We start from the raw sequence: 15,182 nt of genomic DNA on the forward strand, positions 1-15,182 counted from the left end.
GAGGTGAAGCTAAAGCCCTATTTATGAAAAATGTTATCATTTAAAAGTGTACATTATAAAGGCTGAAGTTAGTGAGCTAAACATTTTTTCAGAGTTAGAAAAAAGAACAGCAAATTAAACAGAGAAAGAACAAAAATGATAAAAGTGAGAGACGAAATTAATAAAGAACAAAAATAGAAAAGGATCAGCATAGCCAAAGGTTGATTTATTTTGAAAAAACTAGTACTGTTGGTAAACCTCTGGTGAGACTGGTTAAGAACACAAGAGAGAGGGCACAAATTATCAGTACTAAGAATTAAAATGGCAGTTATCACTACAGATCCTGCAGACATTAAGAGAATAATGAGGATATTATGGACAACTCTGTAATGAAAACTGGAATAACATGGCCAAAGCCCTCTAAAAATAAAACCCAAACTGACCAAAGAATAGAAAATATTAAATCATTAATTTCAAACTTTCCTAAAAAGCGAACTCCAGGTTTAGATGGCTTCACTAATAAATTCTATCAAACATTTAAGAAATAATTCCAAAGTTAGATGAACTCTACCAGAAAACAGAAAAAGAAGATATATACCTCAGCACATTTCTGAAGCCAGAATAACCCTTGATAACAAAGCCCAATATGGAGAGTACATAAAATTATGGGCCAATCTCACTCACAAAGATGCAAATATCCTGAACAAAATATTAGAGAGGGGAATCCAACAATACATAAAAAGGACAATATATCATGACTTAAAATTGGGTTTATTCTAGGAATCCACATTAACAGATTAATGAAAAAACCTCTTAAGATCACCTCAATCGATGTAGAGTACTATTCATGGTAAATATTTTTAGCAAACTAGGAATAAAAAGGAACTTCCTTAATCTAATAGAAGACATCTCATTTTTAAAAATCTATAGTATACATCATAGTGAAATGTTGAAAGAGAAATCAGGAATATACAAGGATGTCTACTATCACTGCTTCTATCCAACATTGTACTTAAAAGGACATGGCCAGTATCAAAAAGTAAGGACAAGAACTACAAAGTATAAAGATTCAAAAGGAAGAAAGAAGAGTTATTATCTGCATAAGGTATGATTGCGTATGTAGAAAATCCAAGAGGATGTAGAGATACACTATTAGAATAAACTTAGCAAAGTTGCCAGACAAAATTAATTACACAAAAATAAATAGCACTTCTATAGACCAGCTCAAATTGAACATAGTTTTTTTTAAATACCATTTATAATAGTATCAGATTCCTAGGACCAGATTTAACAAAAGATATGCATGACAACTTCAGGGCAAACTTTGAAATCTTTATTGAGAGAATTTAAGCCAAATTATCAATATAACAAACTGTATGTGTGGCTTCAGCTTCTTGTCTTTTTAACTTATGACTGTCCATCACCTAAAACATAAACATAACAGTTGGGTACATCACTTAGCAGAACTTTAGACAATAACAAAAGTACACAAAGGACACTACGGCTTTGGTTTTATAAGATGAACCTAAAACCAGAACCCTAACCACTGCATAGACTTCTATGCTAATGTACATTTTCAGGCTTTTTAACTTTTCTAACTTTTTAAACGCATCACTCTTTTTGGTGGCATGAAGAAACACAGATTTCTCAAACCCAGAACAGACTAAATTCCAAGAGCTTATTTAAAGATAATTTTAAGTAGTGAGCAAAATATGCCGGTTATTTCAGTTAAAAGAAAATCAACCAAGTAGAAACTCCAAGAAGCAAAACAAACAAGTAAACCCAGTGTCATTTGAATTCAATCAAATTCATTCACTTGAAATAGTCTTCTAATTATCCATATTAGCTAAAATAATAATGTCATACTTGGAACTGTTTTAACTACATAGAGGGCAAAGGACATTATTCCATTTGGTTTGTCTCTTTTGTGCAAAATTATTTCGCTGATCTAGCTCAACCTTTATATGGTCTATTTATAGTATGGTGGCCATTTTGTTCATTTGCACCTGTTGTCCTGGTGTAAGCAGTCAACAATACTCCCTTTAACTCTCAAGAGTGTCCTGGTTTAGGTGATGATAATTACATGATTACCAAAAAAAAAAAAAAAATTACAGATCACACTAATTATAAGCGACTGCCATCATAGATGACATTAAAATGTGAAGGAAAATATCACCATTTCTCATCGGTAGAGCTCACAATTTTAAAAAAAATCAACAAACTAACCTATAAAAACAAAACAAAGAGATCCATATTATTTTTTGGTGTCTAAAAGATATAGTTATTTTTGAGAAACAGTTTAGGCAAATTAAAAGAAAATCAATACTACTGTGTTGTTTAGATATCCAATTGATATTCGGGTATGTTAAATAATTCATGTACTTTAAAAAGTATTCGACCACTTGCATTGGGTTTCAAAGGACTTCTATTCCAAAGTAATAATACTTCCATATTTTGTAATTCAACAACATGGCTTTGACTTATTTTTTTGCTCTGACTCTGTCTTTGAATCTAACATTTGATGTCTGAACTACCTTCCAAATAATCTTTATATTTGTGATTTGTTACAAAGGTATGATAATATTGCAGAAAAAAACAACCCCATGACTTGTATTCTTAATGGATAACTTACCTACTTCTTGAATTTAGGAGGTGTTAGGTGGAGTCTTCCCTTTCACATCAGGGCCATCTCCAAGCTCACCCCCAGTCTTTTCCAGACCCTTTTCCTGGCTTTTACCTTCCAATTCAGGTTCTTATATAAATAAACAGAATTACAAATGTAAGCAGTAAACCATAAATTAATCTTACTAAATAAAGCTCTGTAGGTTTGTACTGTAAAAAATGTGATGTACAAAAATGCAATGAGCATTAAGAGTTTTCTGTTAGAAAATGGAGTTGTGTTTCTCATATATTATCTCCTCTATGAAGCATTTCCTTTTATAAAACTGTTTTAAGACAACTTAGTTGTCACCTTTGTAACCTATATACACTTCTATTATTATACTTATTAGATCAGCCATTTGTTTACATGAATTTCTGGCAAGACTGTGAGCTCAAGACAAAAATCATTCTCTCATTTATATTTTTTTCCTCAGCATTTCCTCAATACATTACCTGCCACCAAGCAGGCCCCAATAAATTACTGAAAAAAATCATTACAAATAGTAAGACGAGACAAACTCAAGCTGAAGAATATTTTACAAAACAAATGGTTTAGATTCCAAAAAATGTCAATCATGAAAGACAAAGAAAGACTGAAGTACACTTCTAGGAAAAAGGAGTCCAAAGAGAGATGACAACTAAATACAGTGGGTGGTTTTGGGTTGATCCTGGATCAGGAAAAAATAATGGTATAAAAGATACTACTAAGCCAAGGGGCACCTGGGTGGCTCAGTCAGTTGAGCCTCTGACTCTTGGTTTCAGCTCGGGTCAGGATCTCAGGGTCGTGGGATCGAGCCCCCGCACAGGGCTCTGCGCTCAGCAGGGAGTCTGCTTGAGATTCTCTCTCTCCCTCTCCCCCCTGCCCCTCCCTCCACTCACACATGCACACACAGGCCCCTCTCTCTCTAAAGTAAATCAATCTTTAAAAAAGAAAAGAATATGTGACAACTAGATTATGGTTCAGGAAAACAAAAATATTGAAGACTTTAACAGCAACTAGGAAAGGATTTCACATTTTTGTTTCTCTATGATTTTCAAAAATTACAATCTAAGAACTAACCAAAATATATCTAGGTTTGCTCAAATGTTTGATGCAATGACTTCAGAAGCCCAGAAAACAGCATTCAAAAAAGGCCAAATTTAACTAGTGATATAGTGTAAATTCTATCTAAATTTAATGTTGTTTCCCTTGATTTGCTAATATAGAGCCTTGGCAAGAATTGCATTTTCCAGGCATGCCAAATAATATTTTCCAAGCATGCCAAATAATTTTAATTCACCATGGGATGGTGAAGTGCTGAAAGAAGGAACACTTATCAGAGAGGGACTGTAGTCAGCTGCAAACTACACCTTTCCCTTACCAAACAGGTTTCCAGCCAATTTTCAGGGAACCCTTTATCCATTTCTATTACTAATACAACCTCATAAATGAAATACAACATGTTTCTCCATCCCCTCATCACCTTGAACCCCACATGCTCCTTCTTCTCTCTCTAGTCCAGGCTCAATATCTGGATCCTCAGTTGGTGGTTCCTTTTTTTGCAGCATTTTTTTGCCTGGTTGCTTAGCCTTGGAGGAGGGTAGGTGCAAATAAGGAGTATTGATATTAATACTATAATGATAGGCACAAATATACATACTACATGGAGTAATTAATCACAAATCTGAATTTTTCCTATGCTCTTCTCTGTAAGTATTCAATAAAATTACTCTTTCTTATAAAGAAAATATTCTAAAAAAGGAATTATCTGCAAGGACCAATAATTCTGGAAAACTTCTTAATCTTTTCTGAGATGTATTACCTGTTTATTAACAAGTACAATAGGAAAATCATAGAGACAAGTTCCAGGCTCAATTTACATAACCAGGCAACAACAGAATATAAGTCTTTTTGCTCAGTCTCTTTCGTGGGATTAATTTTTCACCCATTTTCAGCAAGGAAGTCCTTTAAACAACAGATCTATATTGGTTCAACAACTTTTTCAATGGGTTTTCATAAAAAATTATTTCTGCCAATGGAAATAAGACGTTAAAGCACTCACAACCCCAGGTTCATCCAGCTTAGGCTTTTTTCCATCTCTCTTTCCTCTAGATCTTGATCTTACTTGAGCACTCATATTTCTCACTGAAAGTAGAAAATCGTTAACTGAAAATTGTAATAAAACAATAATTATACTGGACTATCTTCACAGCCAACTGCTCATTATAAATTCTTTTTTTACATTTTTTGAGATTTCCAAAATAAATCTTGAATTAGTAACAACTGCCTATTTTCTAATCACATCAAATTAGGCTGTCTATAAAATCTGTTTCACAGCAATCTGGCAGACAAGGGACCTTCGAGTACTTGAAAAAAGACATACAACTTTCCCAAAGAGATTTAGTTTCACAACTGGACTCCCCACTATGAAGAGATTTCATAATATATAGCCCTGTCCACCTCCCCACTGACCATTCTCAATTCTGTGCTCTGTCAGCAGTTTCAGGTGTCTCCAGGACTCAGATGCCTCCAATAGCACCCCTTAGACTCCCCTCATCTTCAACTGGCACCCTCCCCTTCACAGCCCATCATCCTCCCTGTCCCAGCCCCCCCCACTACAAAGGCCATGGTGGCTATACCTGTGGGGAGGATAACGACCTCAAGGAATTTACTCCCCAGAGACCAGGAACCACACTGCCCCTACCCACCGAAAGACAGACAGCACCCTCCTCACACTCACTCAAACTTGAACTCCTGGGTGGACAAATCTGCGGACCTACCGACTGAGTCTGAGAAAAAATCCACAAGTAAGACTGGCCCTGCTCAGCTCAGCACCCGGAACGCGCTGCACACGCCCCCACACCAACCACCGGGAAAGTGCTAGGCACTGCGCATGTGCACTGCATCCTGCACGTGCCGTAGGGGAAGGGCTTCTCTGCCCCCTCACTGAGGCCTCACCAAAAATTCCCAAATCTGTCCTCTATCGGCAGTTCCCAGTGTCTCCAAGACCCAGATACCTCAAATAACATCGCCAAGATTCGTCCCATCTTCATCTGACCCCCCCTTCCTCACTGGCCCGCCATCCTCCCTTGTCTCAGCACCCCCCAACAAAGACAAAAGCCATGGCAACCGCAAGACCCGTGAAGAGAAATACGATTGCCCCAAGAACCTTGCTCCTTGGAGACCTGCCTGAAGCCCACTCTTTCCTTACTCACTCACACTTAAACTCCTGGGAGAATGATCGTCTCAGTGAGAAAGAATCCAGACAGAAAGACGCCACTTGCACAACTCTGCACCCAGAGCTCTTTGCCCATGTCCCACACCAACCGCTGATGAGAAGGCGCGTAGCAATGGACATGCGCACTGCCGCAGCACGTGCCACGTGGCATGGCTTCCCCTCCCCCCACCAGGGCGGTGCCAAAAATTCCCAAATCTGCCCTCTTTCAGCTCCTGGTGCCTCCGGGACCCAGATACATCAAATGATGCCCCAATCTCTGTCCCATCTTCATATGACCCCCCCCCTCCACAGGCCACCATCCTCACTTGTTCTCCACCGTGACAAGAGCCATGGTAGCTGCAACACCCGTGAGAAGAACGAAGACCTCAGGGGCTTTCTGCCACAGAGGCCAGGAACTACACGGTCCTGGCCCACCCAAAGCCCACTAGCTCTCTCCTCAAACTCGCATTTAAACTTCTAGACTGATCTAGAGACCTACCTATTGAGTCTCAGACAGTGAGGAAGAATCCAGGCAGAACGATGCAATCTGCACTGCACTGCACACGGACCACGTTGCACACACCCCCACAGCAATGGCTGATGGGACAGTGTGGGCACTGGGCATGCGCACTGGATCCCACATGTACTGCACGGGCGGGGCTGTCTCATCCCTTCATCCGGGACCCCACCAAGGATTCCTTCATCTGTCCTTTGTCAGCAGTACCTGATGCTTCTGGCACCCAGATACCTCAAATAACATCCCCAAGACTCACCCCAACTTCATCTGACCCCTTTGCAGCCCACCGTCCTCCCTTGTCCTGGCCCCACCACACAAGGGCCATGGCAGCCACAGGACCTTTGAGGAGAAAGATGACGACTTGGAGGAACTTCCTTCTCAGAGACTACAGATCTCTCTGCCCCGATCCATCTGAGTCTTGCTGGCACCCCCTCACTCTCATGCATTCACACCTATTCACATTTACACTTGCCGAGAGACAGCCGAGAGCCTGTTGGAGAATCAGAAAGGGAATGAAAATGGTATCTATCTTCCGTTGCCACCTAAACACAACCTCTGCAGAGTCAACTTCACCAGCCAATCCCAAGCTTTGGAGGTATGTGTAATAACACCTGGGGGTATGCACGGCAATGTGTGTGTCACATAGGCTGTGGATCCAGCCTTCTCTAACCAAGCAGAAACTCTGCCCCGCCTGGAGCAGGGCATTGTTTCCGAGTCCTGGAAGACTTGTCCTTCCCTTCTCCACCCCCAAAATCTTTCAGTGTGTCTAGGACTGTTCCCAGCCCTGCATTTCATCTGCCAATTGGCCCTCCAAATTTTCTCCTCAGTGCAGCTGTCTCAGGGGCCCTCAAGAGAATCTTTAGTCTCCCCAGAGATGTGTGAAAGCTTTTAGGCTCTGAAAGTGTGCAAAGCCATTTTAAGCATGAGAGGAATCCAGAAAATGCAAAGAAAAGGATTGATAAATCCAAATCCGAATATATAAGCTTTAAAACTCATACACATCTTGTAACCCAGCACTTGTACTTCTAAAACCTTTATGTTAGGGCACCTGGGTGGCTCAGTCAGTTAAGCATCTGCCTTCCACTCAGGTCATGATCCTAGGGTCCTGGGATCAAGTCAAACATCAGGCTCCCAGCTCAGTGGGCAGTCTTTTTCTCCCTCTACCCTCCCCCGTGCTCATGATGTCTCTCTTTCACTCTCTCTCTCTCAAATAAATAAATAAAATCATAAAAAAAAATAAAACTTTATATTAAGGAAACTGTCTTGGATGTGAACAAAGATTTAGATACATGGGACTTCCAAAGCAGCTTAATTTATAAAAACAATGGTCATGGACTTGCTATATAAATAAATTGCAGCACATTTGGAAATGAAATATGGCCACCCATGAAAACTAATACTGAATAATGTCTGCTGTCATATTGGTGCTGCTCACATTGAGTTATTAACTTGAAATAGCTGGTTATGTAGCATTGTGTATGTGCAGCACGATCCCAAAAGAGGAGAGAGGCTTTGGAAAAGTTCACCTCCTACTCCTCTCAGACAGTTAGTTGACTTTGTTTTCCTGAAGCCAGCGTGTTCCAGGGCTCCAAAGACACATGGTACTCCACAGGTAACACAGCAGGTAAAATGCAGTCCTCAGGGTTGTAAGTCTCCTGCAATCTGGTAAACCTCCAAAAGCTTCACCGTCACCTCGGTGGTCTGGTCCTCCACTGTCAGGGGAAGAGGGAGGGGAGGGGAGGGGAGGGGAGGAGGGCAGCCACCCACTGCTCCTGCCTTTGGCAAACAACAGTAGATGGATACCCATAAGACAGAAAGGACTTTGCCCTGCCCTGCCCTGTCTCCACCCCCTACCAAAAACCCTTTCTGTCTTTCATTCCCAAACCCTGCAGGTTACCTTTAGAGAAGCACACATTCTTTGACAGTTAGAAAGAACCCCTGTGGCAGAAGCAGAATTGCCACGTTACTCCCTCTCTTCTTCCCTGTCTCCCCTCCTCTCACCCTCCCTGTCTCATACAGACAAGCTCGAGTCAAGTTAGAGCCAAGTGTAAAGACTATATAATTTTTCCTTAATCTCACTAATTAGGGATAACCACTTTTAATATCTAATCAGGAGCTGTTCCTACAACTCAGATCTTCATGTGTATGAAATAAAGATTTATTGAGAAGGACTGAGGTCTCATACTCTTTAATCAGCATAAACTGTGGGATCTGACCTCAGTCTCATGTTTCTCCTCAGGTAAGCTCTTTTATTGGCTCTTAGTCATTTCCTGTTATCTCTTGGAAAGGCTATCTGCTGCCCAGCTGTCTCCCTGACCTTGGTGCTTTGTCTGTTGGCAGCAGCTGTGCTCTCTGGGTAGGATCAGGTTTCTTCAGGACGCTGGGAAGATGGGGTCCTGTCTGCGTGAGAGCTTGGAGTCTAAACTGAAAAAAAAAAATCCAATCTGCCCAGTGCTGCAAGCCTTCCGGGTAACCTCATACTCGGACAGCGTTAGGACAGAGCAACTGCTCTGACCAAGGACAATCAGATACTCCCAAGCCCTTGTTTGTATCCTTGTGAAGACTGTAGATACCATTTCATTTTATTTGTTTTATGGCACAAGTAAAACCTGCTCCTTACAAATAATTCAGTCACTAAGAATTGCTCAGTCCCACTGTCATGTCATGCTTATTTAAATCCCAGCATGAGGTCATCTAATTCTGGGTAGAATTAACACCTGGAAGTAACAGTGTTGTTGCTAGGACCACTGAGGGGAGCCACATGGCATCCCTTTATGCCATTCCTGTCCCTCCCCTCCCTCACCATAACAGAGGGAAAAGAGATTTTTTTGTCCATCCATTTTCCATTGTTGGAGGTGATAATCAAGAATGGGGACTAGCGACTGTGCCCAGTCTGGAGCGGAGCAGGTATCAAGGTCCAACCCCAGGCCAAGGCCCAGGTGGTACATGGGCCAAAGGTGAGCCCTTTTCAGACTGTCCAAAAACCCACTGGGAGAAATGTGATATATGCTACCTGGGTCAGCTATGAGCAGGATGTACAGACACAAGGCCGTGGTGAAGCCATGGTGAGGGGAGGCAGCTGTGACTGTGCTGTGAGTGGGTGGTGACCCAGCCTGCGTCCAATACCTGGAGGAGGGAAAGAGTCAGGGTCACGTACTGACTGCAGGTGTGTGCTTCAGAGGGAGATGATGGTGGTGGGGAGTGCTCTGTTCTTCCCTGTCTTGTCTTCTGCTGGCCTAGGTACTGCTCCTGTGGGTCTGAGTGTGGACCACACCTGGGAGTTACTGCTCACAACCACCACCTTCATGTGCAGTTGGGAGAAATCCCAACAGCTAGCCTTGGAGAGAGAGAGCAATAGAGGGTATACAGCGAGGGTGTATGAGTTGTGTCTGTGTTGAGCCCCAACAGCTCGTGTAAACCCATCCGCACCCCTTTAGATGAGGGAGAGGAAGCAGGTTTAGAGGTTCATGAGAAACTCCTGACACTCTCAGTATCTCTCAGTTAGTAATGCACTAAGCATTCTTTCCCAGCAATCTCCCTTTTGGGATTCATTCTAGAGGTATATTCATCCAAGTAGACTGTGGTATATATACAACAGTTGTAAGAATGTAAAAAGTGCCTGTGTGTTCAGTAATGTATTTGCTCATAGGAGTTGCAGTAAACACTAGACAATGGAAATTTTGCAGCCATTGAAGAATTAGATCAATTAACATATAGTGGTATATACTGATGTTCATTAATTAAGGTTAAATAATACCAAAAAGGCACAGAACCCTATAGTATGATTTTGTTTATTTTAAACAGACACATGTGTGTCTATGTGTGTGTTTTTTGTTGATTATTTCTCATCTTTTTGCTATTATAAGAAAAATTGGAATGAACATCTTATTCTTGCACTGTAGCACCCTTTTCTCATATTAGAATGTATTCCTGGAAACTGAATTGCTGGATGAAAGGAAAGTGGGGGCTTTAAATGTTTTTAATATGTCTTGCTAGATGACTCAAAGATAGGAGAAATCATTTTACACTCCAGCTTGTGCATAAGAAGGCCTGTTTTCTTTTTTTAATTTTTTTTAAAGATTTTATTTATTTATGTATTTATTTGACAGAGAGAGACACAGCGAGAGCAGGAACACAAGCAGGGGGAGTGGGAGAGGGAGAAGCAGGCCTCCCGCAGAGCAGGGAGCCTGATGTGGGGCTCGATCCCAGGACCCTGGGATCATGACCTGAGCCGAAGGCAGATGCTTAACGACTGAGCCACCCAGGCGCCCCTGTTTTCTTTTTTTAAAAAAGATTTTATTTATTTGAGAGAGAGAACATGCACACAAGTGGGGGAGGGGCAGAGGGAGAGGGAGAAGCAGACTCCCCGCTGAGCAGGGAGCCCAACGCAGGGCTCAATCCTTGGACCCTGAGATCATGACCTGAGCTGAAGGCAGACGCTTAACTGACTCAGCCACCCAGGTGCCCCAAGAAGGCCTGTTTTCTTCCACCCCTGCAATTGTTGGGTATAACTTTAGTTCTTTTTCTGCTATTTTGATGGGAGAAAATGGTACCATGCTAGTATCTGCATTTGCATTCTTGATAAATAATAAAGTTGAACATTATTACTCAAGTAATTCATGCTCAGAGTAAAAAAAAACCCATAAAGTCAGAAAGAGGAGAATTGAGAAACAACCCTGGGATTCCAGCATTCATTAAAAAACCTCTCTTCTGGGGTGCCTGGGTGGCTCAGTAAGTTAAGCATCTGACTCTTGATTTCGACTCAGGTTGTGAACTCAGGATTGTGGTATCAAGCCCCAAGTCAGTTCTGCACTGGTCGTGGAGCCTGCTTAAGATTCTCTCTCCCTTTCCCTCAACCCCTCCCCATCCTCTCCCTCTCATAAAAAAACCTCTTCTCTTTGTCATTTTAATGCATACATTCCCATATATTACACATCTTACACATTCATTCTAGATTATCATCCATGCTGCAGCAGACATCCTCATGAATCATTGCCTGCCTACTTCCTTAATGATTTCTTTAGGAAAAAAATTCTACATGAAGAAATAGGGGCTTAAGAGTATTAACAACTTGCCTGACATCACACCCTCTGGCAAGGTATTCCAGGAATTAAACCTATCTGATCCCACTGCCTTTGCTCATTTCTTTGCATTGTGCTGCCTCATGGATCTGCTAGTTCCCTTGAATCCTTTAGCTCAAGAAGAAGCTTAGCAACCCCATGACCATCATGGAAGCTGGTAAGGTCCTAACATGCTTGGAAACTGCAGAGGCCCCTGAGGCTAGAGATTCAGGCTCTGGGTGAGAGAGGCATCTTTTCTTTTGTGTCCTTGACCAACAGTGGAGTACAATAAGTGCATGAGTAGATTGAGAATATAAATATTCTGTGAGGTAATTTTTTTAAATAACTGCCTGCTAATCATGAAGGAAGTTTTCATGATCGCAAAGGAGAGTTCCTGTAAATCTGATTGACAAAGCATGTCATTTTAAAACTTTGACTCCAACAATCTGTAAACGCCAGATACCACTCGTGCACATTTAGTTGTTGCACGCACACTCAAATGTATTCAGATAGCTATTACTTAGTGTCGGCATTTTTGGGTGGTTCACCTGAAGCCATGGAGAGGAAGGAAGTTTTTGTCCCTCTTGGCAGCTCCATCACCTGGAGAAATTGCCCTTTTTTCTCTCTTCCTTATACAGAAGCTTCCAGAGTTCCCTTTCTGTGCCAACCAATCCCCAATTTATAATTGCGCTTTCAGTCTTCATTGATGGTATCCAGGGCTTCTCACCTGTGCTCATCCAGCTTTGGACTTCTCTCTTGGATGAGTTTCCACTTATGTACATATCCCTTGGTAGTCAGACAACTGGTGAAGGTACCTTGGTCCTGCTGGCCTTTGCTGGCTCTTATGCCTGTATATGCCTTTGCCAAAAATCAGTTAGTGCATGGGTTTATTTCTGGACTCTCTGCTTTGTTCCATTTATCTATCTTTATGTCAATATCATACTATTGTGATATAGTTTTATAATAATTCTTGAAATCTTGTTCTAGTTCAACTAGGTCCTTTGCATTTCCATATGAATTTTAGAATCAGCTTGTCAATTTCTACAAAAAATACTGCTGGGATTTTGATTGAGAATGTGTTAAATTTATAGATGAATTTGGGGAGAAGTGACACCTTCACCATTTGGAGTCCTTAGACCCATGAACAAGATATATCTCTCTATTTACTTAGGTCTAAATTTCTCTCAGCATTGTTTTGTAGTTTTCAGTGTACATATCTTTCACTTCTTTTGTCAGATTTATCCCTATGTATTTCATATGTTTTATGGTATTGTAAATTGTACTGGATTTTATTTCAATTTTTTGTTGTTGCTAGTATATGGAAATAAAACTGATTCCTTTATATTGAGCTTGAATCCTGCAACTTTGCTAGGCTCACTTGTTGACTTTAGTAGCTTTTAATTAGATTCCATCACATTTTCTGGGTGCCTGGGTGGCTCATTTGGTTAAGCATCTGACTTCAGCTCAGGCTGTGATCCCAGGGTCCTAGGATCAAGTCCCCCTGCTGAGCAGGGAGCCTGCTTCTCCCTCTGCCTGCCACTCTCTCGTACTCTCTCTCTCTCTCTCTCTGACAAATAAGTAAATAAAATCTTTAAAAAAAAAATAAAAATAAATAAACTGATAAAATATATTCCATCACATTTTCTATGAAAATGATCGTGTCATCTGTGAATAGACAGTTTTACTTATTCATTTCCAATCTGTATGCATCTTAATTTTACCTGATTACACTACCTAGAACTTCGAGTACAATATTGAATACAAGTGGTGAGAGTGGACATCTTTGTCTTGTTCCTGATATTAGGGCAAAAGCATTCAATATTCTGCATCTGTTAAAACAATCATATGGGCTTTTTCTCTTTTGGTTTATTAATATGGTGAATTTCATTGATCGATTTTCAAATATTAAACCAGCCCTGTATTATTGAGATAAATTCCATTCAGTCACGATGTATTATATTTTCAACATATTGTTGGGTTTAATATGTTAAAATCTTGTATCAAATTATTGTATCTATATTTATGAGGCAGACTGATCTGTAGTTTTCTATTGTCTTTATCTGGTTTTGGAATCAAGGAAATTCTGGCTTCATAGAATGAGTAGGAAAGTAGTCTTTCCTCTTCGATATTTTGGAAGAGTTTGTATAGAATTGCTATTATTTATTCCTCAAATATTTGTTATAATTCTCCAGTGATGCCATTTGGGCTTGGAGTATTCTTTGTGGGAACATTTTTTTTCACTAAAATTTCAATTGCTTTAATAGATGAAGGGTTATTCAGGTTATCTATTTCTTCTTAAGTGAGCCTTGGTATTCTGCATCTTTCAGACTGTCTATTATATCTGCTGATTTTCTGCCTATATATTCTGTCAATTATTAAGAAAGAGATATTGGGGCACCTGCGTGGCTCAGTTCATTAAGTGTCTGCCTTCAGCTCAGGTCATGATCCCAGGGTCCGGGGATCGAGCCCCACGTCGGGCTCCCTGCTCAGTGAGGAGTCTGTTTCTTCCTCTCCCTCTGCTATTCCCCCTGCTTGTGCATGCTCTCTCTCTCTCTCTCCCTCTCTCTCTCTGTCAAATGAATAAATAAAATCTTTTAAAAAAAAGAGATATTGAAATCTCAGGCTATAACTATGGATTTCCCTGACCACTTTCTTACACCATATACAAAAATAAATTCAAAATAGATTAAGTACCTAAATGTGAGACCTGAAAGGATAAAAATCCTAGAAGAGAGCACAGGCAGTAATTTCTTTGATATTGGCTGTGGCAACATTTGTCTAGATATGTCTCCTCAAGCAAAGGAAACAAAAGCAAAAATAAACTATTGGGACTACATCAAAATAAAAAGCTTCTGGGGGCACCTGGGTGGCTCAGTCGTTGAGCATCTGGCTTCGGCTCAGGTCATGATCCCAGGGTCCTGGGATTGAGCCCCACATCGGGCTCCCTGCTTGGCGGGAAGCCTGCTTCTCCCTCTCCCACTCCCCCTGCTTGTGTTCCCTCTCTCCCTGTGTCTCTCTCTGTCAAATAAATAAATAAAATCTTTAACAAAAATAAATAAAAATAAAAGGCTTCTTCACAGCAAAGGAAACAGTCAACAAAACAAAAAGGCAACCTACTGAATGGGAGAAGATATTCGCAAATGACATATCTGATAAAGGGTTAGTATCCAAAATTTATTTTTTTTTTATTTCTTGAAGAAACAAATGAAATAGAAATTTATTTGCAATTGATGGTGATATAGACATAATACAGTCATTTATATATATGTGTGTATGTATATACATGCAAATATACATGATGAAAATAAATGAACTACATTTTTGTAATGAAGCTGATAATAAATACTAAAAAAATCATTTAAAAAAGGCTTCAGCATAGCAGTACACAGTCTTAGGTATATCTGATAATATGAAGGACTGCAGGCCATACGTAGCAACCTAAAGATCCTAAAATATTATTGAACTTTTTTGCAGATAAATACTCCTATTGTTATCATTACTTTCAAAATATCATTTAGAAACCTGTAATCAAATTAGAAAATCAAATGGAACACAACAAACACTGAGCTTTTGAAATTTTTAATAAATGCCAATGATTGAAAACAAAGATTGTAAACAAGAAGATACTGAAAAATGTCCCTTTAAACAAGCATGGGAATATCTGAATAAATTATACAATGAGAGCTCAAATAGTGTAAAGGATTTACTTTGAAATTCTGTAATTAGCTTTGTAATATATCTTCTTATAAGACTATTTTTTGAAAAGCT

The 15,182-nt window shown here is 40.2% G+C and overlaps 1 protein-coding gene across 1 annotated transcript in view; it reads right to left on the reverse strand.

Moving 5' to 3' along the window:
- Nucleotides 1-1,294: 1,294 nt before the first annotated feature.
- The window catches only part of LOC113931035 (P antigen family member 4-like), a 164,427-nt gene continuing 150,539 nt past the window's right edge, over nt 1,295-15,182 (reverse strand). The window contains exons 2-5 of the mRNA XM_027608748.1: nt 4,683-4,765; nt 4,104-4,209; nt 2,612-2,731; nt 1,295-1,403 (exon numbers count right to left, since the gene is read on the reverse strand). Coding sequence (XP_027464549.1) covers nt 2,625-2,731; nt 4,104-4,209; nt 4,683-4,765 — 296 coding nt within the window. The 3' untranslated portion in view covers nt 1,295-1,403; nt 2,612-2,624. The remainder of the gene's footprint in view (nt 1,404-2,611; nt 2,732-4,103; nt 4,210-4,682; nt 4,766-15,182) is intronic.

This window comes from Zalophus californianus, chromosome X, assembly GCF_009762305.2.
Source record: "Zalophus californianus isolate mZalCal1 chromosome X, mZalCal1.pri.v2, whole genome shotgun sequence".
NCBI lineage: Eukaryota > Metazoa > Chordata > Mammalia > Carnivora > Otariidae > Zalophus > Zalophus californianus.